Source organism: Mustelus asterias, chromosome 2 (genome assembly GCF_964213995.1).
Source record: "Mustelus asterias chromosome 2, sMusAst1.hap1.1, whole genome shotgun sequence".
Classification (NCBI taxonomy): domain Eukaryota; kingdom Metazoa; phylum Chordata; class Chondrichthyes; order Carcharhiniformes; family Triakidae; genus Mustelus; species Mustelus asterias.
In genome coordinates this window covers 74,543,202-74,569,925 of record NC_135802.1, presented here as the reverse complement: position 1 = coordinate 74,569,925, position 26,724 = coordinate 74,543,202, and the positions used below count along the sequence as shown (strand labels likewise).

Below are 26,724 nucleotides of genomic sequence, written 5' to 3'. Positions count from 1 at the left end.
GCAAAGGGACTTGGGAGTCCTAGTTCAGGATTCTCTTAAGGTTAACTTGCAGGTTGAGTTGGTAGTTAGAAAGGCAAATGCAATGTTGGCATTCGAGAGTTAGACAAAGGAGAGCTAGTGGATGTGATTTATTTGGATTTCCAGAAAGCATTTGACAAGGGTGCCTTACTGGAGGCTGCTAAATAAGCTAAGAGCCAATGGTGTTAGAGGCAAGGTACTGGCCAGGATAGAAGATTGGCTGACAGACAGAATGCAGAGAGTGGGGATAAGGGGGTCCTTTTCAGAATGGCAACTGGTGACTAGTGGTGTTCCACAGGGTCAGTGTTGGGACCACAATTTTTCTCTATATACATTAATGATCTGGAAGGTGGAACTGAAGGCACTCTTGCTAAATTTGCAGATGCTACAAAGATATGTAGAGGGACAGGCAGTGTTGAGGAAGTGGGAAGGCTGCAGAATGACTTGGACAGGCTAGAAGAGTGGGCAAAGAAGTGGCAGATGGAATACAATGTGGGAAAGTGAGGTTATGCACTGGTAGGAAGAATAGAGTAAGAAGTTTAACAACACCAGGTTAAAGTCCAACAGGTTTATTTGGTAGCAGATGCCACTAGCTTTCGGAGCGCTGCCCCTTCGTCAGGTGGAGTGGAGAAATGCTCACAAACAGGACATAGAGACACAAACTCAATTTACAGAATAATGATTGGAATGCAGTCTTTACAGATAATCAAGTCTTAAAGGTACAAACAATGTGAATGGAGGGAGCATTAAGTGCTTAATGCTCCCTCCATTCACATTGTTTGTACCTTTAAGACTTGATTATCTGTAAAGACTGCATTCCAATCATTATTCTGTAAGTTGAGTTTGTGTCTCTGTATGCCCTGTCTGTGAGCATTTCTCCTCTCCACCTGACGAAGGGGCAGCGCTCCGAAAGCTAGTGGCATTTGCTACCAAATAAACCTGTTGGACTTTAACCTGGTGTTGTTAAACTTCTAACTGTGTTTACCCCAGTCCAACGCCAGCATCTCCACAGGAAGAATAGAGGCATAGACTATTTTCTAAATGGGGAAAGGCTTCGGAAATCTGAAGCACAAAGGGACTTGAGAGTTCTAGTTCAGGATTCTCTTAAGGTTAACACGTAGGTTCAGTTGGCAGTTAGGAAGGCAAATTCAGTGTTAGCATTTATTTCTAGAGGGTTAGAATATAAGAGCAGGGATGTGTAAGGCTCTGATCAGACGCCATTTGGAGTATTGTGAGCAGTTTTGGGCCCCATACCTAAGGAAGGATGTGCTGGCCTTGGAAAGGGTCCAGAGGACATTCACAAGAATGATCCCAGGAATGAAGGGTTTGTCATATTAGGAGCGGTTGAGGAGTCTGGATCTATACTCATTGGAGTTTAGAAGGATGAGGGGGGATTTAATTGAAACGTACAGAATACTGCGAGGCCTAGATAGAGTCGACGTGGAGAGGATGTTTCCACAAGTGGGAGAAACCAGAACTCAAGGGTATAACCTCAGAGTGAAGGGACGCTCCTTTAAAACTGAGATGAGGAGGAATTTCTTCAGCCAGAACGTGGTGAATCTGTGGAAATCATTGCCGTGGAGGCCAGGTCATTGAGTATCTTTGAGGAAGAGATAGATAGGTTCTTGATTAATAAAGGGATCAGGGGTTATGAGGAAAGGCAGGAGAATGGGGATTAGAATCATATCAGCCATGATTGAATGGTGGAGCAGACTCAATGGGCCAAATGTAATAATTCTGCTCCTATATCTTAGGATCTTATGACCTCACTGCACCAAGGTCCCAGGTTCAATTCTGGCCTTTGGTGACTGCCTGTGTGGAGTTTGCATGTTCTCCCGTATTTGCGTGGGTTTCCTCCAGGTGCTCTCGTTTCCTCCCACAGTTGAAAGCTTATTGTCCCAAGGTCTGTAGTTTAGGGGGATTAGTGGGATAAATACATGAGGTTAGGCCCTGGATAAGGTACTGTGTCGGAGATTCGGTACAGACTTGATGGGCGGAATGGCTTCCTCCTGCATTGTAGGCATTCTATGATGAAATGCAGCTAAAGATGAATGAAATGCCTTCCTAGAAGTTGGCAATCACCTATCAAATAGTGATAGTAGTCTGAGGGAAAGAAGTGCATGGAATAGTAGCCTCTCACCTGGCCATGGCAGGAGTTTCACTAATCAAAGCCTTCCTTGCCTGTTAATTTTGATGAAGAAGCTCTTCCTGCTATGCACAGGCTTCAGTGTCTCTGAGCAAGTTGCTGACAGGTTGGAAAATTAGGTGCTCAACTGTGAGGTCCAGAATTGTTATGGGCAGCATGGTGGTTATCACTGCTGCCTCACAGCTCCATTCCCCGCTTGGATCGCTGTCTGTGTGGAGTTTGCACGTTCTCGCTGTGTTTGCATGGGTTTCCTCCGGGTGCTCCGGTTTCCTCCCACAGTCTGAAACACGTGCTGGTTAGGTGCATTGACCATGCTAAATTCTCCCTCAGTGTACCCGAACAGGTGCTGGAATGTAGTGACCATGGGATTTTCACAACTTCATTGCAGTATTAATGTAAGCCTACTTGTGACACGAATAAATAAACTTAAACTTGAAGTTTAACATTTATCTTAATTAGCTTTTTAATTATTGTGATTGATTTCTGAACAGATCTAAAGAAGTTCCCCCTCCCCTTCAATTTCATCCCAGTGAAACTCGCAAGAGGGTGGAACATCAGGATCCTGACCCTCACTTTTAGGAGTTTAAACTCCCTGCGTGCTTAGGTGCTTGATGGCTAGCACAGACATGATGGGCTGAAGGACCTCTTTTTGTGCTGTAACACTCTGACTCTTTATTAGGAACTAGTGCAAATCAATACAGTCTTAGGCTTGGTGGTAGGCCATTTATCTGAAGGCTCTATTGCCTTATCGAAATAAATATACTAACAAAGTCAGGAATGCAAATTGTGTTGATTCATACTCTATTCATGAGGCATAATCTTCTATTCAATACCATACAACTGAGCACATGGATAAAAAAATTAGATGAGATGCTCATCAGTGTGTACTTTTCTAACTGACTATTTGATACAAGTCCTTGAAAGAGGTAATATCGCTAAAGATGAGTACTAATGATAATTACATTTTCTCTGGGAACTTGGACTTGCTTTATATTTAAAAAAAAACAGCTAGCTATTTACATAGGAGTAACCTAAGGTGTGAACCAACTACCAGGTGTAACTGGTGTTATCAGCAAGTTTGCGAATGACACGAAGATGGCTGGACTTGCGGATAGCGATGAGCATTGTCGGGCAATACAGCAGGATATAGATAGGCTGGAAAATTGGGCGGAGAGGTGGCAGATGGAATTTAATCCGGATAAATGCGAAGTGATGCATTTAAGAAGAAATAATGTAGGGAGGAGTTATACAATAAATGGCAGAGCCATCAAGAGTATAGAACACAGAGGGACCTAGGTGTGCAAGTCCACAAATCCTTGAAGGTGGCAACACAGGTGGAGAAGGTGGTGAAGAAGGCATATGGTATGCTTGTCTTTATAGGATGGGGTATAGAGTATAAAAGCTGGAGTCTGATGATGCAGCTGTATAGAACGCTGGTTAGGCCACATTTGGAGTACTGCGTCCAGTTCTGGTCGCCGCACTACCAGAAGGACGTGGAGGCGTTAGAGTGCAGAGAAGGTTTACCAGGATGTTGCCTGGTATGGAGGGTCTTAGCTATGAGGAGAGATTGGGTAAACTGGGGTTGTTCTCCCTAAAAAGACGGAGAATGAGGGGAGGTCTAATAGAGGTGTACAAGATTATGAAGGGGATAGATAGGGTGAACGGTGGGAAGCTTTTTCCCAGATCAGAAGTGACGATCACGAGGGGTCATGGGCTCAAGGTGAGAGGGGCGAAGTATAACTCAGATATTAGAGGGATGTTTTTTACACAGAGGGTGGTGGGGGCCTGGAACGCGCTGCCAAGTAGGGTGGTGGAGGCAGACATGCTGACATCGTTTAAGACTTATCTGGATAGTCACACGAGCAGCCTGGGAATGGAGGGATACAAACGATTGGTCTAGTTGGACCAAGGAGCGGCACAGGCTTGGAGGGCTGAAGGGCCTGTTTCCTTTGCTGTACTGTTCTTTGTTCTTTGTACCACAATGCAACATGGCAGCTTTTTGTTGCAAATTTACAAAATAAAAATTGCTCATCATTCCAAAGTTTCTATACTTCTAGTTTCACATGTAGTTGAAGATTGTTGATGCACAAAATATATTTTTCTGTCCTTGAGTTTTTAATAGCAATCGATGGTACTTTCAGATTTGGTATTCTAGCTTTATTAGTGGAGTTATTTATTAAATTCCACCAGCCACCATAATGGGATTTGAACTTGTGTCTCCATAGCATTAGCTTGGGTCTCTGGACTGCTAGTTCTGTGACATTACCATTGCACCACCATTTTATCCCTACAGTCATACATTTGGCCTGGTCATTTTCCTTCATTCACACAGCTTGCCCTTTTGACTTGTACAGGTCCTGTTTGCATTGTCATTGCATTAGGAAATATCTACAAGGCAGCATACACATCACAAAACAAATACAAATAGCATAAATTTGCAGCAATACAGGGAGCAAGAAGGCATGGAATATTCAAGGGCCAGCGAGGAAGAGGGAATTTAAAGGAGAAACAAGTCGGATTTTTCTGTAGGCAACTTTGAATACAAAGGAGAAAATTGCCCAACCTAATGCTGTCATCAGGAAGCATGACTATCAGCCATACTCAACATTCTATACCTCTACAGTTCCCTATCTAATATCAGTACTGCTGAAACTTTCATCTTTGTTTATTCCACCTCAAGTCTTTTTTTCCAGTGATTAGCTTCCCTAGTTATACATTACACAAAGCCCACTGAATTATATGGCAATCTTCCAATCTGTACAATGTTTGCGCACGTGTTACTGAGCCCTTCGCAAGCCAGTGTTGGCCCCTATCCATTGATGCTTTAATATTGAAATACTTGATGTCACTTTTGCACTCCAACCTAACTTATTCTTCTCCAGCCCTATCTCATAGTATAAATTCTCTTGCTCAGCTCTTTGCCTTATCTCTGAAATTCGATTTTCTACTGCCTCTGCTCCACCATTCATAGGAGAACCATCAGCCATTGTGTCCTACGTGTTGGAATGCTCTGCTTAAGCTTCCTTTTCTTGTATGCTGCTGAGGACGTGTGGCAAAATGGGCAGCCATGGATTGTGAAATTTGATATCCACTGCCAAAACATTTTAGCTGATAGCTTCTAAAGATTCTGATGTTCCTCTGAATATTATCATACCAATATCCCATCTTTATATCCCTTGACTGTCATAATAATCACCAGAATTGCAACAATAAAGGTGGAATGATACAGTGCCTTTAACATGGAATAAACCTTGGGAGACTAGAGAAACATAAGGGAAACCCAAGCTGAAAAAAGGGGGTGACCAAATGTTTAGTTGAAAACTTGGGTGATAAAGGAAAATAAATGGAGGAACAAAGTTATAACAGGTATAAAAGTAAGGATGAGAATTTTAAAATTGTGGATTTGAAAGGTCTGGAGCCAGGAAAGGTGAGTCAGGATATTGATGATGGGTAGGTAGCATTTGACATGGAATAGGATATGAGGAGCAGAGTTTATGATGAACTGAAATTTATGGCACAAAAACAGAAAATGCTGGAAAATCTCAACAAGTCTGACAGCATCTGTGGGGAGAGAATAGGCTCTATTCTCTCTCCACAGATGCTGTCAGACCTGCTGAGATTTTCCAGCATTTTCTGATTCCAGCATCCGCAGTATTTTACTTTTATGAAATTTATGGCAAGCGGAGGATAGATTTGTGATAGAGGCCAAAGATAACAACTTTGTTCTTCCTCTTGTTTTAATTGGAGAAACTAGTCCCTTGATCAAAACTGTTACCAGTACATGAGCAATCTATTTTAACATTTAAGATGCCAGGAACTTTTTGTAACAATGTATTTTGTTTCAGGTGGTTCTCGGTCAGATTCCAGATATTCTAGACGCGACTACTCAACAAGTAAACGCGACCAGCCTAGGAAAAGAGAAAGCTCTAAAGGTAGAACATATTTTTATGTCCTTTGACTATTATTATTGGATGGCTTCAGTTAAAAGACTGTATGGTTGTACTGTCTCAGATTTAATTAAAGTCCAAAAAAAAGCTGGCCTTGTGCTATCAGTGGGGCACATCTTTGTTCTATCATGTGTACTACATGGAGGGAAAACAGAAAGGATGCTGTTTTGTGCATCTCCTAGTAGTTGAATTAAATTTTGTCCTAGTCTTGGCCTATATATGTTTTTTTCTTATGGATTTTGTACTATTTCCAATAAAAGTGAAAAGCAACATGATTACATACAATATATGGCACAGAAACAGATCCATGATTCCTGTGTTTGTAATCCACTCGACCTCCTCCTGTCTTTCTTCATTTAAATGCATTGTAATCCTTTGTTGCCATCTCTTTCAAATGCATGTCTAGCCTCCACTTAAATGTATCTATGCTATTGCTTGAATCACTTCTGTGGTAGCAAGCTCCATCCACTCTACTCAAGTTTCTTCTGGATTCCCTTCAGATTTCTTGATAGTTTTATATTGATGCCTCTTGAGTAGGCTCTTCCCCACAAGCAAAGGCATTTTATCCGTATCATAGTAACCTTTCATAATTTTAAAGACCTCTATAAGGTCATCGCTCATCATTCTTATTTTTATTTAAAGGTTTATTTCTTCTTTTAAATGAAAAGAAACAAGCCTGCTTTATGTACATATATATTTTCTGATATCATCGTTGGAAATCTCTGTATCCTCTCTAATGCCTCTGTCCGTGACACAGTTTCGTGACCAGAGTTGCATGTGGTACTGCAGATATAGTCTAGCCAAGATTCGATAGACTTGCCTTCTTTTCAATTCTGTGCTTCAGAAATATAGCTTGCTTTGATTTTTTTTATGGCCTTGCCTTAAATTTTTTTAATCGTAAAATTGATATCACCAGTATACTGTCATGTGCTTTATCATGTGTTAATTGAGGTGGATATTCTGTTTCAAATGCTTTTGAAGATATTAAACGTTCTGGAAAAGAATGGAGAGATGAATGGGAGCGATCTATTAAGCGGGCAAAATCCCTAAAACAAGATAAAAAAGAAAAAGAAAGAGTGAAAGAAAGAAGTACACGTTCTGACAGAGATAAGGATAGACGGAAAAGTAGATCCGATTCTAAAGATGATTACAAGAGAAAAGAAAAGCCTAGGTAATTATTATGTGGATTTGTTTTCTCTCTTGCCTGTTGTGTGATGCTAAAGAACTATCTTGTACTTTCTTGTAATTGTTAATTTGGAGAGACAGTGCAGAGATGATGGGCCAAATGACCTCCTGTAATGTAACAATTCTGTGATAGCATCTTAATAATAGTCTCTAAGCTCATTGAGGAAAGGGGAGAAAATGTCAGTATTGGGTATAAGGCTAGCGAAAGTTTGAATCGGAGAAGAATGAACTTGTCGACTAACCAAAATTACTAGTACTCTGTAGTTATTGCAGTTATGAACTCTTTTTGTTTCTTTTGCCCCAGTCTGAAATTTGGTTCCATGGGATAAATATGCTAGTCATATAAATTTATCCTATCTAACCAAAACCAGATTGGAATTGGGAGTACACCCAGCAAGAGGCAAAAAACCTACAATGGAACACAATGATATCTGGTGCATATTGTGGCTTGAAAAGGTACTGCATGCTAATCTTGGGCACCAACTGCGAAATATTGTAGGGATCCTATAAGAATACTGCTGTCACTAATCTTTAAACTAGAATTTTGCAGTTTTCCCATTGTACCAGAGTGGCTATTTTAAAAGCAAACTTTAAAACACCACCAGATCTGTGCACCTGCTTCTTATAGAAATTTGAAATGTGGCTGAACAGTCTTCTAATAGAATCTTCCAAAGCCAACCACTTGGAATCAGATAGGTGCTTCTCCTAACGTGAGTGATTGCTGATATGTTAAATGGCAAAGCTCCATATAAGGCAGATTGTTTACTGTTTGATGGAAGCCTTTTCTCTCCCCATTGCGGAATAATTAACATGTATTTTGTTGTGGGAGAAAAGGTGAAGTTCTAATGAAAATAACTATTTGGTTGATTTCTTAGAAGTAGTGTCTGTGTTCTTAATGCCCTGACTCAACCGAATATTCCAATGCCATATTGAAGGTGTGAAAATGGTTTTTCTTCCATAGGAGCAGTAAAGAAGATCGCAGCAAAGGATCTGACACTAGTGTTCAGGCACCAGCAAAGGTAAATCAAATATGCTTTAAAAATTGTACCTTGCAAATGAATAGTTCCTATAAAAGCAACACAAGAAAGAACATAGCATAAGGACTCGGAGCAGAAGTAGGCCATCTGGCCCCTTGAGCCTGCTCCGTCATTCAATTAGATCATATCTGATGTTTTTGTGGACTCAGCTTCACTTACCCGCCCGCTCACCTAAACCCTTAATTCCTTTACTGTTCAAAAATTTATCTATCCTTGCCTTAAAGACATTCAATGACATAGCCTCAACTGGTTCACTGGGCTGGGAATTCCACGGATTCACAACCCTTTGGGTGAAGAAGTTCCTCCTCGACTCAGTCCTAAATCTGCTCCCCCTTATTTTGAGGCCGTGCCCCCTATTTCTAGTTTCACCTGCCAATGGAAACAACCTTCCTGCTTTTGTCTTATCTATTTCCTTCATAATCTTATATGTTTCTATAAGATCTCCCCTCATTCTTCTAAATTCCAATGAGTATAGTCCCAGTTTACTCAGTCTCCTCATAAGCCAACCCTCTCAACTCCGGAATCAACCTAGTGAATCTCCTCTGCACCCCCTCCTCCAGTGCCAGTATATCCTTTCTCAAGTAAGGAGACCAAAACTACACAGTACTCCCAAGTGTGGCCTCACCAGCACCTTGTACAGCTGCAACATAACCTCCCTGTTTTTAAATTCCATTCCTCTAGCAATGAAGGACAAAATTCCATTTGCCTTCTTAATTACCTGCTGCACCTGCAAACCAACATTTTGTGATTCATGCACAAGGACACTCAGGTCCCTCTGCGCAGTAGCATGCTGCAATTTTTTACTATTTAAATATTAGTCTATTTTGCTGTTATTCCTACCAAAATGGATGACCTCATATTTACCAGCATTGTACTCCATCTGCCAGACCCTTGCCCACTCACTTAGACTATCTATATCCCTTTGCAGACTTTGCTCTGCCACTCATCTTCGTGTCATCTGTGAATTTTGACACTTTGTCCCCAACTCCAAATCATCTGTAAATTGTAAACAATTGCATAGCATCAATCTTGTCTTTTAATGAAAAGAAACTCATAAAGCATTACTTATTTTCTAAGACTGAACGGACCTGTATTCATCTCAGCAGCTCTCTTCTAGCATTTTAGGGTTAAATTTAAAGCAACCCATCAGTTCGCCTTTGTGTTTTATTTCTGCAAGCAGCTTGATGTAATAAGGGTTGCAAGGTGGCACAGTGGTTAGCACTGCTGCCTCACAGCACCAGGGACCCGAGTTTGATTTCCAGCTTGGTTCACTGTGCGGAGTTTGTACATTCTCCCCGTGTCTGCATGGGTTTCCTCTGGGTGTTCTGGTTTCCTCCCACAGTCCGAAAGATGTGCTGGTTAGGTGAATTGGCCATGCTAAATTCCCCCTCAGTGTACCCGAACAGGTGCTGGAGTGTAGCGGCTAGGGGATTTTCACAGTAACTTCATTGCAGTGTTAATGTAAGTCTACTTGTGACACGAATAAATAAACTTTAAAAAAAAATGTTTTGGTTAGGAAAAATGCCTTCAGTAATACGTTGAGGTTTGCTAAACTGCTGTGGACAGGAAACTTGTTCTCATGAGATATCAGGTATGTCCAAGTAGTGTCCTGCTTACCTCTCATCTGACCATGTCATCTTTTATTCCATTTCCAGTAATATCTTCGTTGTGATCCCTGCTGTAATCCATTTCTATTCCTGAATCTACGTTATCTTCTTCAACCATCTTAGACTTGAATTTCCCCAGCTGCTCCCTCTACTTCTAGAATTCTCTGTAACTGCTTCTTTGAGTATCTTTTACTCATAACTTCTGTGCCCGGTATGTTAATTGGGAACCAACTTCATCCAATTTACTGTCTCACTTTCCCCACACCCTAATTCAGTAATTCTTCATCTTCTAACTCCACTTCACTGGAAGACTGTATTTAGCTCCGACTTCTCTGGTGCACCATCAGCATTTTGCAATCTTTGTAAACGCCTGTGCTCTGTCAATTTACTTTCTATATTTAAGTTTTTTTAATCACTTAATTGTTCTAATCCTTTTATTTTTTTTGAGCAATTTGTAGAACCATTCTTTTTCCTTCTCTGTGTTTTGTTGGCTGCAAAACCGGCTCCAAAGACTGATTTTTTTCAACCAACAAATAATTTAAGAATCTGTAATTGACATGGTCATGTCACAGATGTGACTGACAGTCTTTGGTATGTGAAATAGAAATAAATGCTAGGTGGCAATCCATATAACCTGATTGTACTCAGACAACGAAGCTTTTAATGGTATATTGAGAAAACAGCCGCGATAACCAAACTGTGATAAGCTTCATTTAAATTTCTGTATGTTTGTGCAATGAGCAAAACCTCCACACTGGATGAATTGAAGCAGTTTGTTTAAGGTGTCACAACACGAGCATTGATGTGTTCCACAATTCTGTAGATCGATATTACAGTGTGAGTTCTAATTTAGGAATAGCTTTACAAGCAATATTGGTGTTAACAACTACAGTAATATTTAAGAGAAAATCTTTCTTTCTATATTGTAGCCCAGTCCTGCCAAACGTGAAGCTATCATAAAGAAGGAGATTTTGAAATATTTGGTGAGTCAAAAACAATAATTTTGAGAACATGAAAGGAATCAAGAATTATAATTGCAATCCAAACATTTTGACCACATTGTAAAGACAACTTGCACTTTTACTTTACAATTTAAATCAAAAATGCTGCACCGAGCAAATTATAATTGATCAGGTTTAATAAATGTTTCAGAAAGTGATTTTAAATAGGTTAGTTTTTTTTACATCTTGATGTATCTATTTTGACAAAATTGGTGAACGACAAATGTAAGAGTAAATAAGAGCTGAAAAAACTCGAAGTTTGCAGCTATAACTCTAGAGATAGCAGATCTCCAAGGCAATGCTGGCCTAAGCCAGTAGTTGTAGAGTGGGCAATGCAACTGTCAGGACTGAAATTGTAGCTTACAATTCACCTGCCTGAAGCGGCATGTATGTTCCACATTTTAATATTTGTCAGAGATGTCTATTTTCTTATCTTGCTAAATCTTCTAATTCAGTGATTTCTGGTTTCTTCACTACTGTCTTGAGAATACCATGAAAGTCTTTCTTCGAATTGCATGATATGAATTGTAGAAGAAAATAGGAACAAAGAGTGAACGATCCATCTTTTCACACTAACTGATTTGAATTTCTCAGTTTGGTTGCTCAGTTACTTTTTAGAGTCAATTATATGGTATAGCACTGATACTGTGCACTGATAATACCTCAGTGATGCAATGAAATATGAGTTTGGGGTAACAAACCTCAATGCCAGTCTGTTAAGACCGAATGTTGCAGATTTAGCATGTGTGCAGGTGAAACCATAGTGGAATTTGTCAGTCCAACATTTGCCATGAAGACAATAATATTCAGCGGAAATAAAAATCAAAAACTGCAAATTATGTAAATACACAGGAGGTCAAGCAAAGAGAAAAATTAATGTTTTGGTTGTCTCTTTCTATCAGAACTGTAAAAATGAATGTGGGAACAACCAAAGTCAGAATATAATCATTTTAATAGATAAGCGATTAGAGATGATTGTTTTGACTTAGAAGATCAATAGGATAGCCACAGAAAACTTCAGGTGAATGGAGGACCAAAGGCTAGACAGTTGAAAGTGTAGTTGGAAGTAAATTGATAAAGAGTTTTTCTTAAGATGGGGTGTGATACAAGGAAATGAACAGGAATGGCCTCATCTGTGACTGACGAGACTAGACAGTCCATGTTTGATGGTAAGGTTGAGTCAGTGGCCATCAATATGGGTAGGTGAGATTTGCAGAAGGAGAGATTAAGGGAGGATAAAAAGTCATTGAGCTTGGGGAGAGCATGATGACTTTAGATGAGGTTGAAATCGCGGGTTGGGAAGTCACTCGATGGCAATGCAACTGTCAGGACTGAAATTGTAGCTTATAATTCACCTCCTGAAGCGGCATGTATGTTCCACATTTTAATATTTGTCAGAGATGTCTATTTTCTTATCTTGCTAAATCTTCTAATTCAGTGATTTCTGGTTTCTTCACTACTATCTTGAGAATACCATGAAAGTCTTTCTTCGAATTGCATGATATGATTTGTAGAAGAAAATAGGAACAAAGAGTGAACGATCCATCTTTTCACACTAACTGATTTGAATTTGACAGTTTGGTTGCTCAGTTACTTTTTAGAGTCAATTATATGGTATAGCACTGATACTGTGCACTGATAATACCTCAGTGATGCAATGAAATATGAGTTTGGGGTAACAAACCTCAATGCCAGTCTGTTGAGACCGAATGTTGCAGACAATGAAGATGTTCTTGAGAAGCTTGGCATAGTACTTGAGTGGGCAGTAGAGAACAAAGATTTCAAATGAGAGGTGAGAGAAGTGGAACAAGATGAGAAACTCGAAGGAGAAAAAATGTCAGAATAGAAGGCAGACCAGTTTGTGAAAAGTGCCACACTTCATGCCAGCTTGGATTGGACAAGTGGTGGAGGGTATAGCCAGGTGGAGAGCCTTCATTTAGTGAGAGTGAGTAATAACCCCAGTCAATTTTCTGTCAAGGCCATACTGTCATTGCAATCTTCCAAATAAGCTCATGAATGCCAAAGGCCTTGTTCACTTATGAACAGATATTCTGCAGTTAGATGCAATGAGAGCTGATCCACTTAAAGTTCCCCAGGTCGGTATTGGAAAGGCTGCATGGGGTAGGAAGGAGGTTTGTGAGATTAGCCGCAGTGGGCGCACTGTGCTGAAAGGTCAGAGAGAGAGTAGACTGGGAACATCGAGGTGGTTGTTCTTAAGGTGGCAACGAGTAGTTTGATAGTGCCTTCGGAGAATTCAAAGAGAGACAGAAAAAAAAACGTGGGATTATCTAAGAAGGATAAAGCCTGGTTTACTTGCTCATATACATATTTAAACAATCCAGAGTCGATGAAGATAGCATGTTTGTATGTAATGGCTTGGTGTAATAATACTTAATGTTCTTGGAGATTCTTTAATGGCTTCGCTCTTTCCACCTCATGGCTAGGATTAGTAAACTAGTTTCAGCAGCTGATAGTGACCCCTGTGACTGCATATTTGCATAGAAAGGTGTGGTTCTTATAGATTCAAGCTCTAATTCTCATTGGGCTGTTCAGGATCCCACACTGTATGAACGTGTCTTGCTCAGTGACTCAGAAATCCCTTAATTAATGATGTCTTTAATAGCCAGATACTGCCAGAGCTGTTGAGTATCTCCAGCATTTTCTATTTTAATCCAGTCAAGCACAATATATTAATACTAACTGCATTTGCTTAGTTCTGTTAACTTCGATCTAAAGTCAGCTGAATTCTCTTGACCCTTTTATCTACCTCTTCATATTTTAATCCATTAAAAGAAACTTGATTTATATGGATACTTCCTATATAAATGGATATAGAATATTGAACCTAAACTAACTTTGTTTCACATAGAAACAAACTATTAGGAAAACCAATTACTAAACAGAGGTTTCAAAAACTGGTTTGTAGTCCTTAAGTTGTCACTGGGTCAGTGCCATTAGGTAAATCTTTTTGCACAGTGGTTACTGTGTGGGCCAATTTATGGAAGCTTCCCGTATAAATTGACTATCTGAAACCTAATTGCCTTTATGTGCTCAGAATTGGTGAGTATTTTAAGCACTGCTGTTCATTTTGACCTGGAAAGTGCAAGCGCTGAGGTTTATCACAATGCTCTTGTTTAGTGTTGCTATGATATACTTCCTGATTGAATACAGTGACTGAAAAATAATTTAGGTGCAGCACTAACTTAATTTTACATAGAAACTAGAAGCTGGAGTAGGCCATTCAGCCTTTCAAACCTGCTTCGCCATTCTGCTTCACCTGAGCTGTCTTGCCAACTATGATCCACAATGGTACAATTTTTAGTTGGATTTTTACAGTATTTACTAGAACTTGACGTTGGATATGTGCCTGCCTTGAAACAAGGTTAAGATGTCGCAGAACAGAGAAAGGAGAAATAAAACCATTCTGAAGCTAGAATTAAGATTTTTTTCGAAAGGAGCTACAGTTAGATTTATTTTACCCAATGAAGTCAATGTGAAAAGTTGTTAACTTGCATTATGTGCTATTTTAATGTTTTTTTAGTTTCTAGAGCCACATTCTTTAAATGAAGCATGTTCAATATACCAAGACGGCTCCCCTCTCTCCGAGAGTTAAATACACTGGGGTATCTCATTTTGTGCTGTTTTTTTCTTCTGAAAAAGGAGCTAACACATGGGACTCTAGGTTCCCTTGATGCAGTGCTGGGGAAGACTCATTAGTCAAATTCTGCCGAGTAGATTGTTTATTGCAAGACATTGTTAAGAGGCGGCTCTGAAGTACAGAGTAGATTTTTAAAGCTCTTTAAAGTGTTAAAACACCTCTGTTAGAAAAGTTAAATGAGCTTCTCGGTAATTAATTTATGCTATATGTGTTTTCAGACCAGTTTTAAAGTTATTAATGACACCGATGCTGGATATGTCAAGGAGGTTATGTACGAGCTTAGCAATCGACTACTGCAGTTTGGACAAAAGGCCATGAAGATCACGGTAAATTTTGAAGAAAACTTAATTCCATGTAATAGTTAATCTTTCACAGTCTCACCTCATATTTCCCTTTCCTGAAGACACTAATTTATGTTGAGATACAGTTGCATTGGTAATAGTGTCTGGTTAAGGAACAGTTCTTTGTGTGTGATCTGGCCAGTACATGTAAATGGGCTAACTGATTGCGATGTGCAAAGCCTGGCCACATAGTGCTGAGTTTTTTAGTGCCATGTGGTCATTGCATAGAGAGCAGGGATAGAGGAACTACAGTTCTATTTCAAAATGTTCTTTAAAAATATTTTGTTTCTCCCTTTTATAGCCAGAGGCACAAAATGAATTGCCTACTCCACTTCGGCTTGGATTGGCTAATGAACACTATGATCTTTGTTGATCCGTGTAACTCACTTTTGGTTGGAGTCATAACTAACCGAAAGGAATTTGGTTGTGGTTGTTGAAAGTCAGTCATCTCAGTTTCAAGGCATCTCTGCAGGAGTTCCTCAGGGTAGTGCCCTAGGCCCAACCATCTTTAGCTGCTTCATCAACAACTGTCCTTCTGTCACAAGGTCAGAAATGGAGATGTTTGCTGAGGACTGCACAATGTTCAGCACCATTTGCCGCTGTTCAGATATTGGAGCAGCTCATGTCCAAATGCAGCAAGATCTGCACAATACTCAGGACTGGGCTGACAATTGGCAAGTGACATTTGTACCACACAAGTGCCAGGCAGTGATCATCTCCAATAAGAGGGAATCTAACCATTGCCCCATGTCATTCAATGGCACCATTGATGAATCCCCACTATCACATCCTGGGGGGTTAGCATTGACCAAAAATTGAACTGGACCAACTTAGTAAATACTGTGGTTACAGGAGTTGGCAAAGGCTAGAAATTCTGCAGTAATCAACTCACCTACTGACTCCCCAAAGCCTGATCACCATCTACAAGGCACAAGTCAGGAATGTGATGAAATATTCTCCACTTGCCTCGATGAGTGCAGCTTCAACAAGGCTAAGGAAGCTTGACACTACAATCCTGAACAAAACTGCCCAATTGATTGGCACCCCACCCACAACATTCACTCCCTCCAACACCAACACACGGTAATAGCAGTGTGTACTATCTACAAAATGCACTGTAGGAACTCAACAAGGTTGAGGTACCTTAGACAGCTCCTTCCAAACCATGACTGCTACCATAAAGAAGGATAAGGACAACAGACTATTGGAATACCACCACGTCTCTTCCAAGCTCCACACCATCCTGCCGTTTATTTGATATCACTGGGTCAGAATCCTGGAACTCCCTTCCTAACAGCACTGTGGGTGTACCTACACCACATGGGTTGCAGTAGTTCAATAAGGTAGCCCACCACCACCTTCTTGAGAGCAATTAAGGATGGGAAATATATGTTGGTCTAGCCAGCGGCGCCCACATAGAATCCTTACAATGCAGAAAGACCATTTGGCCCATCGAGTCTGCACTGACTCTGAATCCAAGCCCTATTCCCGTGACCCCACTAATCCCCCAACTGACACATCTTGGGACAGTAAGGGGCAATTTAGCATGGCCAATCTGCCTAACCCGCACATCTTTGTACTGTGGAAGGAAACCCATACAGACACGGGGAGAATGTGCAAACTGCACATGGACAGTCACCCGAGGCTGGAATTGAACCCAAGTCCCTGACGCTGTGAGGCAGCAGCACTAACCACTGTGTCATCCAAATGCCATAAATGAATTTTTAAAATTATTAAGCCGTATGGTGTGTTTGGTCACTGAGCTAATGTTTTGTGCGTTTTCATTATGGCATATCACTTTTCCTTCCAACAAATGCATGTGAATAAAATTTTAGTTTTTAAAATCTTTGTTTTCTTAGATCTCTGGTCCTATACTATTCTCAGACATGCTACTGTTAAACCCATTGCTGACACAGATGCTGTAGTGAGCCGGGTTTTTAAAAAAATGCATATTATCATAGAATCCCTACAGAGCAGAAGGAGGCCATTCGGCCTATTGAGCCTACACTGACCACAATCCCACCCAGACCCTATCCCCGTAACCCCACATATTTACCCTGCTAATCTCCCTGACACTAAGAGGCAATTTAGCATGGCCAATCCACCTAACCTGCACATCTTCGGACTGAGAGAGGAAACTGGAGCACCCAGAGGGAACCCACGCAAACACGTGTGCAAACTCCACACAGGCAGTGACCCAAGACTGGAATTGAACCCGGGTCCCAGGGACTGTGAAGCAGCAGTGCTAACCACTGTGCTGCCCCATTGTTATAACATATGTTATAATAATTCCCACATCTTTTTAAACAAAAATCATGTTCTTACCAGGCCAGTATTTCTACAGCCAGGAAACAGTAACCATGTTACTGTTAACACAGGCTGCCAGAAAATTTTAATGGTCTCTAGATTAACATTTATATCTCTCTCTCTCTCACAAATAGTAGGATGTGTAGAATTCCTTACATCTACAAGTATATTATACATTAGAATTTTTATTTATTTAGGGTTCTGCTGAGAAATTAATTGAAGAAACAAAATCCTGTATACCAGATGGAAATCCTAGGCGTGAGTTGCATGTGGCACCAAACTTGGCGAGTTACCCAGGTAATTTGTGTTTCAAACAGATGGTAGACTTTGTTTAATCTGTATGGTACAAACTGATTTACCAAGTCGCTCCTGGCAGCGGTTTATCACTGCTTGTAAGATCCTGAGGACATCAAAGTCATGTCAGTACTAGACCATTTGGAGGGCTGGGTTAGAAGTGGTTTCTAGTACTCTGGTGTCTTTTGTCACAAACTCCGTTGCATAGTTTGTTTTGCTGAAACAGAGTGGATGTTTATTTTCCTGTTGAACATCCTAAGCCTATACTTTTAGTTGAACCCCTTGAAATAGTTGCACTTTCATCAAGTCTCGTTAAATTGCTTTGGCTCACTTAGCAAATATTTTGGAGTTACAAAGCTGACTTGAATAAGTACGTTTTCAGACTCTAGTTTCTCTGCTGGTTTGATATGTTTATAAAGGTTGATTAAATGAGACAGCACATGAGATTAGCTGCTGTTGATATACTTGCATTGAACAGATATTTTGTCTGTCTTCACTGTAGAAGGAACAAGTAACTTTCCAGAAATAATTCCCAATCAAAAGGTGAAAAGGAGGGAGGAACTTGAAACAATTACAAGCACCGGTGAAAATGTACCAAGAAAATTATCAGGACCGAAAACTGACATGTTCCCAGTTCCTGATGGACTTCATCTTAGGATCTGAAAGGAAGTGGCTGCTGAGATAACAGATGCATTGGTTATAATTTTCAAAAATAGCTTAGATTCTAGAAAAGTCCCATCAGATTGGAAAGTAGCAAATGTAATGCTTCTATTCAAGAAAGGAGGTTTCGCTCAGTTGGCTGGACAGCTGGTTTGTGATGCAGAAAGATGCTAACGGCTCGGGTTCAATTTCTGTACCGACTGAGGTTATTTATGAAGGCCCTGCCTTTTCAACCTTGCCTGAGGTGTGGTGATCCTCAGGTTAAATCACCACCACCAGCCTATGATCATCTGGGGCTTTTTACACTATCAGGCAGAGAGTTCCAAATCCCCACAACCCTTTGAGTGAAAATATGTTTCCTCAACTCCCCCTTAATCTTTCTATTAATCACTTAAATCTATGCCCCATAGTCACTGATCTCTCTGTTAAAGTTAATAGGCCCTCTCCATCCACTCTATTCAGGCTCCTCTCAATTGTGCGCATTTTAAATCTCTCCTCCGTCTCCTCTGTTCTAAGAAGAACAACCTCGCCCTATCCAATCTTTCCTTGTGCCTGCAATTTTCCAGTCTGGGCAACATCCATGTAAATTTCCTCTGTCCTCCCTCTCGAATGCAATGGCATCCTCTCTGTAATGAGGTGACCAGAACTGCACAAGGTACTTAAGTTGTAGCCTAACTAATGTTTTATATAGTACCAACATAACCACATGCACTTGTATTCTATTCCTTGGCTAATAAATGTAAGGGTTCCATATGCACCATGTCAACCTGTGTTACTTTCAGGGATCGGTGGACATTTGCTCCAAGGTTACTTCACCCCTCAGTATCCTCCCATTTACGTGCAACTCTTTGCCTTGTTTGTCCTCCTCAAGTGCATAATCTCTCTTTTATTTGGTTTGAATTCCATTTGCCCACCTGACCAGTCCATTAACATCTTCCTGCAGTCTACAACTATCCGACCAATTTTTGTGTTGTCTGCAAACTTCTTGATCATTCCCCCTACATTTACGTCTAAATCATTTATGCGACAGAGGGCAGGGACCTGATACTGTGTCCTGTGGAACGCCACTGGAAACAGCTTTCCAGTCAAAAAACATCCATCAACAACGACCATGTTTCCTGTCACTGAGCCAGTTGTGTATCCAGCTTGCGATATTCTCGTGGAATCCGTGAGCTTTTATTTTTTAACCAGTCTGCCATGTGGGGTCTAGTCAAAAAACCTGGCTAAAATCCTTGTTGACATGTCAATGCTCATTGTTATCTCCTCCAACAAATCCATGCTGACTGTCCTTGATTAATCTATACCTCTCTGAAAGACACATTCTCCCATTACTGAGGTTAGACTCACTGGCCTGTAATTATTCAGTTTATCCCTCACTCCTCTTTTAAACAAAGGTACAGCATTAGCAAACCTCTAATCATCCGGCACCACACCTGTAACCGGTGAGGATTGGATAATGATGGCCAGACCCAAAGCTACTTCTCCACAGCTTCTGGCGTACATTTAATCTTGCCCCAATTTATCCACTTTCAATGATGTTTTTCCCTTAATACTGCCTCTGTCCCTATGTTTATCACATCTAATATTTCACACTCTTCCTTGACTATGTCTGCATTGTCCCCCTCCTATATGAAGACAGAAAAAAAGTATTTATTGAAAATCATAACAGGCTACAAGATGAAGGCAGGTAAAACCGCCGGCTCCAATGCATCCCTCCCCGATGAGCTCAATGCATTCTATGCCCGTTTTGAGCAAGAGGTCAGTGAGAGCATGCCCTCCACCCCAGAAGCCTTGGACGAACCTGTATCTGAGGTCACTATTGCTGACGTCAGAGCAGCCTTCTCAAACGTCAACCCACGGAAAGCAACTGGCCCACATGGGGTACCCGGATGAGCACTCATGTCCTGCACAGACCAGCTTGCAGAGGAATTTGCAGACATTTTCAACCTCTCTTTACACCAATCTGAGGTCCCTACCTGCTTCAAGAAGACGACCATCATCCCGGTACCAAAGAAAAGCCAGGCAGCGTGCCTTAATGACTATTGTCCAGTGGCTCTGACGTTATGAAGTGCTTCAAAAAGTTAGTCATGGCACAAATCAATTCCTGCCTCCCAGATTGCCTGGATCCACTACAGTTCGCCTGTCGCTGCAACAGCTCCACAGCAGACGCCAACTCCCTGGCTCTACATGCAATCCTGGAACACCTAGATAACAAAGACACCTATGTCAGATTCCTATTCATTAACTACAGCTCAGCCTTTAACACCATTGTTCCTACGAGACTCATCTCCAAACTCCGTGGCCTGAGGCTTGGCTCCTCCCTCTGCAGCTGGATTCTAGACTTCTTAACCCCCACAGACCACAGTCATAAGGATAGGCAACAACATCTCCACAATCATCCTCAAAATCGGTGCTCCACAAGGCTGTGTCGTCAGTCCCTTACTGTACTCCTTATACATCTTTGACTGTATTGCCTAATTCCCCTCCAATTCGATTTTCAAGTTTGCTGATGACACCACCATTGTGGGTCGGATCTCAAACAATGACGAGACAGAGTGCAGGAAAGAGATAGAGAATCTGGTGAACTGGTGCGACGATAATAATCTCTCCCTCAATGTCAGCAAAACGAAGGAGATAGTTATCGACTTCAGGAAGTGTAGTGGGGGACATGTCCCTGTCCACATCAGGGGAAAAGTAGAAATGGTCAAGAGCTTTTAGGTGTCCAGATCAGCAACAACCTCTCCCGGTCCCACCATGCAGACGCGATAGTTAAGAAAGCCCACCAACGCCTCTACTTTCCCAGGAGACTAAGGAAATTGGGCATTTCCTCTACAACTCTCTCCAACTTCTACAGATGCACCAAAGAAGGCATTCTTGCCAATTGCCTCATAGCTTGGTATGGCTCTTGCTCTGTCCAAGACCGCAAGAAACTACAAAGGGTCTTGAATGAAGCCCAGTCCATCACTAAAACCAGCCTTCCATCCTTTGAAACTGCCTACACTTCCTGCTGCCTCGGAAAAGCATAATCAAGGACCCCGCGCACCCCAGACCTACTCGCTTCCACCTTCCATCGGGAAAAAGATACAAAATTCTGAGATCGTGTACCAACCGACTGAAAAACAGCTTCTTCCCTGCTGCCATCAGACTGAATGGACCTACCTCATATTAAGTAGATCTTCCTCTATACACTAGCTGTGACTCTAACACTACATTCTGTACTCTCTCCTTTCCTTCTCTATGAATGGTATGCTTTGTATAGTCCGCAAGAAACAATACTTTTCACTGTATGCTAAAACGTGACAATAAATCAAATTGTATCCACATCGCCAACCTCCACCCACGAGTTACCTTTTTGCTCTTTTATGGGCCTTAGTTATCATTTTATTCTTAACGTATTGATAAAACTTATTTGGGTTCTCCTTGTTTTTGCTTATTAATATTCTTTGATGCCTTCTTTGCTTTCTTAATTTCGTTTTTGATTTAATCCCTCTTTCTATACTCCTCTTTCTGTAGTATTGAGTTCTTGGTGTCTTACATAAACTTGCCTTTTTTGCGTTATCTTACCCTGTAAGCACTTTGAGATCTAAACTTGGCCATCCCACTCTTAATCTTTGAGGGAGCATGTTTACTCTGAGCCTTAAGTCTCCCCTTTGTATGCTTCCCACAGCTCTACCTTCAAGAAGCTGTTTCCCGTTTACTTTTGCTAAATCACTCCTCAGCTTAGTAAAATTGGCCTTGCCCCAATTTAGAATTGTATCTTTGTCCTTTTCCATAATTAACTGAATTATGATCCATACCACCAAAATGCTCTCCCATTGTCACTCCTTCCACCTGCCCAGCTTCACTCCTAAAGCTAAGTCCAGAAGATGGACATGTACTGACCAAAAAAGGTTGTCCTGAATGCACCTTAAGAATTCTGTTCCCTCCATTTTTTCTACACTAAATTATTCCAGTTAAAATTGAGCTCGTTCAAATTCCCTACAATGTTTTTGCACTTTTAGCATCATTTGGATTACTATTCACTGGAAGCTTAATTGAATCAGCTATTTCATCACCATGACTGCAAGAATAGGGCATAGACTGGTTTCTCTGGCAAGTAGTTCATTTGATTCCTTCAAAGTCTATCCTCCATTAAGGCTCAAATTAAGAGTTTGATGAATAGCTCACCATTCACCTGGATGTGCACAACCAAAACACTCAAAGTTCAGCACCATCAAAGAAGCAGCAGTTTGCTTGATTGATGCTTCTGCTACTGGACTCCATCTCGATCTGCTCTATTATAATCCCGTTGATGCACTATGTACAAATCTGTAGGATACGCTGCTGCATAATTCATCAGCATTACTTCATTAGTTGTTCTTTGCCCTATAACTTCTATCCCAGAAGAGCCATGGCAGAAATGTTATGGAAACATAATCACCTGCACATTCCCCTCCAGAATACATACTAGTTCCTTTGGAGTTTCTCAGTCAATGTCTTGGATTACCTGATCTTCTATCATTGTGAGAGCATCATCATCACAAGGACTTCTAGTTGTTCAGATTGCCCATTACCACCAGGCAAGTAGAAATGGGTATAAATGTAACCTTGCTAGCCTTGCCCACATCCAGAAAACAGGCAGTATCATCGATTTGTTTCTTTGCCAAAGATCCCTCCAACTACATTTTGAGTGGAAGGACTCAGTTGCTCAAATCTTGGAATTATATATTGATGTTGGAACTCCCCTGTTATTGATAGCATTGATGTGGAGATGCCGGCGTTGGACTGGGGTAAACACAGTAAGAGTTTTAACAACACCAGGTTAAAGTCCAACAGGTTTATTTGGTAGCAAATGCCATTAGCTTTCAGAGCGCTGCTCCTTCGTCAGATGGAGTGGATATCTGCTCTCAAACAGGGCATACAGAGACACAATATCAAGTTACAGAATACTGATTAGAATACGAATCTCTACAGCCAACCAGGTCTTAAAGATACAGACAATGTGAGTGGAGGGAGCATTAAGCACAGGTTAAAGAGATGTGTATTGTCTCCAGACAGGACAGCCAGTGAGATTCTGCAAGTCCAGGAGGCAAGCTGTGGGGGTGGCCATCCCACACCCCCACTTCTTGCCTTCAAACAACAGCACAACCTCAAACAGACCATTGTCCGCAGCAAACTACCCAGCCTTCAGGAGAACAGTGACCACAACACCACACAGCCCTGCCACAGCAACCTCTGCAAGACGTGCCGGATCATCGACACGGATGCCATCATCTCATGTGAGAACACCATCTACCAGGTACACGGTACCTACTCTTGCAACTCGGCCAACGTTGTCTACCTGATACGCTGCAGGAAAGGATGTCCCGAGGCATGGTACATTGGGAAACCATGCAGACGCCACGACAACGGATGAATGAACACCGCTCGACAATCACCAGGCAAGACTGTTCTCTTCCTGTGGGGGAGCACTTCAGCGGTCACGGGCATTCAGCCTCTGATCTTCGGGTAAGCGTTCTCCAAGGCGGCCTTCATGACACATGACAGCGCAGAGTCGCTGAGCAGAAACTGATAGCCAAGTTCCGCACGCATGAGGACGGCCTGAACCAGGATCTTGGGTTTATGTCACACTATCAGTAACCCCCACAGCTTGCCTCCAGGACTTGCAGAATCTTACTGGCTGTCCTGTCTGGAGACAATACACATCTCTTTAACCTGTGCTTAATGCTCCCTCCACTCACATTGTCTGTATCTTTAAGACCTGGTTGGCTGTAGAGATTCGCATTCTAATCAGTATTCTGTAACTTGATTTTGTGTCTCTGTATGCCCTGTTTGAGAGCAGATATCCACTCCATCTGACGAAGGAGCAGCGCTCTGAAAGCTAATGGCATTCGCTACCAAATAAACCTGTTGGACTTTAACCCGGTGTTGTTAAAACTCTTATTGAAAGCGTTGTCATAGTGGAGGTTTTCATTACGACTTTCATGTTTAAATAGGTTACAAGACTACAGTTTTATTTCTGGGTTACAACCCGTTTTCCCCAAAGGGTGGTTGAAAGTGTTTTATATTTAATATAAGCAATTTGTTCTTGTCCAAAACTTGCAAGTTCTTTTATTTGTTTGTCATCGCTTCTCATTTGTTGGCATCACTCTTGAGTAAAGACATCTTTAATATGTTGCATTTTACAGAGAAATGAGAAATTGAATGCCTGTATTTTGATCATTGTTGGATTATTTACACACTCTTGTGTATGTTAATTATATTAGGTAACTCTGGCAGGGATGCGTGTATGCGGCAATCTGTTGAATATCCATCCTCTGGTACTCCATTCAGAAGCTCCTCAAATAATCCAACATCTCATCCTGTGATGCGTAATACAGATGTGACAATGTCATCCATTCATAGCAACATCCTGACCCCATCACTACTGAATTCTATTCGCGGAATGGATGAAAATACAATTACTCGCACTCTGTCTAGACTAGCTGCCAATAATCCTGCATTTGAAGGTAAACTACTTTTTAAATTGCATTAAGGAGAATGGATAAAATTGCATTATTATTTGTCCCAAAGTGTTCACGGCCAAATTATGAGCTTACTATTTTTTACGTAGGAAAATGCAGCAGAAAACAAAATTCCATAAACATCAATGATGAATGACCAATTATCTGTTGTTTGATGGTGCTAGCTGAGGGACTGCTCAGGACTCCAGGAGAACTGTTTGGATTGGTTACAAATCCTATCACCTTAGATCTACAACATTATTGATATAGAAGCTTAATGTTAAATTATTCAGTCTTCACATGCCCGTTATCTATTTGTGCTGTTCATCAAAAAGGATCACAAAGAGCATCTTTCCTAAAAATGATTAAAACGCATCAGTTTAAAATATTTCATAATTCTTTAGCTATTCATTGTTAGTTGAGCCACGTTATTTAATACCTTGTTGCTTTCTTTCTAGGTATAAGGATTTCAACCTTGGTTACAGTGTTGAGGGAGGCTGGTGTGCTTAGTAAAAAACCAAATTAAGACGTACTACAATTCAACACCCTATCCATCTACAAGAAAATATCTGGACATCTTGGGCAACAGCTATGAATTAATAAAAAAAATTCCCTTTTAAACCTTGTTAATAAGCTTACATTAGGGAAAAGGCTTGTTTTGTGCATTCCAAGTTTTGAAATGTCAGTTTAGTATGTCAGTAGAACAAAATTATCTTTGTGAGTAATGTTGATTTACAGCTTTGATGTAGATCTTTTAATTCGGATTGCAACAATGCTTCAACCTTCTGGATTTCAAAGTTAGTGTTCTGTATTCTGTTTGCTGCAATCGTTAGAAATACAAAAATTGAACATTTTGATCGTTGAAATAGTACTGGCATAGATTTGAAAGTGGTAATCCCAACAACAATGTGTTAATGAGAGATCCCATCAGTTATTTAAAACAAACTCAAACCATTTTGATTTGCAGCAGGGCATTGGTGATCCAGATAGGTAACTTAAATCTTTTGAATACTGACTGACCTTTAGCTTCCAGAAGGTAAGTATCATAATTTTCACATTTCACATGTTGCTTAGCAGAGGTGCAAGACATCAGTTGCAAGTGAATGCTTCAATGTTGACAGTTTCAATTCATTAATTTGAGGACGACTTGTGAATATTACAAAGCAAACTAAGACTTTTTTTACAGAAACACAGATTTGCCAGTATCCCCAAATGTATGACTATTAGAAATCCTGCTTGCTTAATTTGTCTTGGTCCTTAATGAGCTACAGTGAAAATAGATAAAAGAACCATTCATCTAATGCCTAAAAAACATGTAATTGGAAAAAAAAAGTGTAAATCGCTATTTAGCCAGAATTTTGTTGATGTTTTAAAGGCTCCAGAAGTTTGTTGGTGCAGAGTTGTTTGCACTGACTGGTTAGCATTTCTGCATATAAGTATTTTCCATCAGCTTATATTGGCATAATTTACTGAGCCCACTGATGAATGCAGTCATTTCCAACATTCTGATTGTAAAACACAATTCATTTTTGTTTTGAAAACTTTAGAAATTAAATTGAGCTTTTAATAATACCTTCAAGAAATGGCATTATGGCTGTTTTGAAACTCATCACTTGCCAAGAATTACTTTCATTTGAATGCCACCTGCCCACATGTAATCATTACAGACAAAGACTTTCAATACAAGTATATATTTTATTTGTTCTGATGAGAAATGTAATCTTTTTCTTTTTGTGTTTTGGGTAAAATAAATATTGTATGACTGTTTCCTTGTGAGGTCTGGTTTCCTATTGAAACAATTGTAATGTGTTTGGTTTCATTAATTACTCAATGTTGCAAGTTACATTTGGAGAGATTAGTGTGTGGAGAGCTGTTTCCTTGGCATCCCATGCCAACATTTAAGTATGGAATTGCAGTTAAGGGGAAGGTGATAAAGTTGGGAATAGCAGAAGACAATACTGGACAGCATTGGCAATTTCCATCCACTTTTTGTTCATTTTCTGTTGCTTTTTATGGCAGTGAAAAATGTAGCCTTTTAAAT

The 26,724-nt window shown here is 40.6% G+C and overlaps 1 protein-coding gene across 4 annotated transcripts in view; it reads left to right on the top strand.

Moving 5' to 3' along the window:
* The window catches only part of LOC144508955 (uncharacterized), a 94,402-nt gene extending 67,952 nt beyond the window's left edge, over window positions 1-26,450 (top strand). For 3 of the 4 annotated variants that reach the window (XM_078237190.1, XM_078237176.1, XM_078237183.1), the window contains 8 exons: window positions 6,010-6,096; window positions 7,093-7,282; window positions 8,258-8,315; window positions 10,870-10,923; window positions 14,818-14,925; window positions 17,445-17,544; window positions 24,447-24,689; window positions 25,142-26,450. In XM_078237190.1, coding sequence (XP_078093316.1) covers window positions 6,010-6,096; window positions 7,093-7,282; window positions 8,258-8,315; window positions 10,870-10,923; window positions 14,818-14,925; window positions 17,445-17,544; window positions 24,447-24,689; window positions 25,142-25,209 — 908 coding nt within the window. In that variant the 3' untranslated portion in view covers window positions 25,210-26,450. Of the gene's footprint in view, window positions 1-6,009; window positions 6,097-7,092; window positions 7,283-8,257; window positions 8,316-10,869; window positions 10,924-14,817; window positions 14,926-17,444; window positions 17,545-18,043; window positions 18,317-24,446; window positions 24,690-25,141 lie in introns of those variants that run through there. The other variant, XM_078237195.1, reaches the window with a different exon arrangement.
* Window positions 26,451-26,724: the final 274 nt, after the last annotated feature.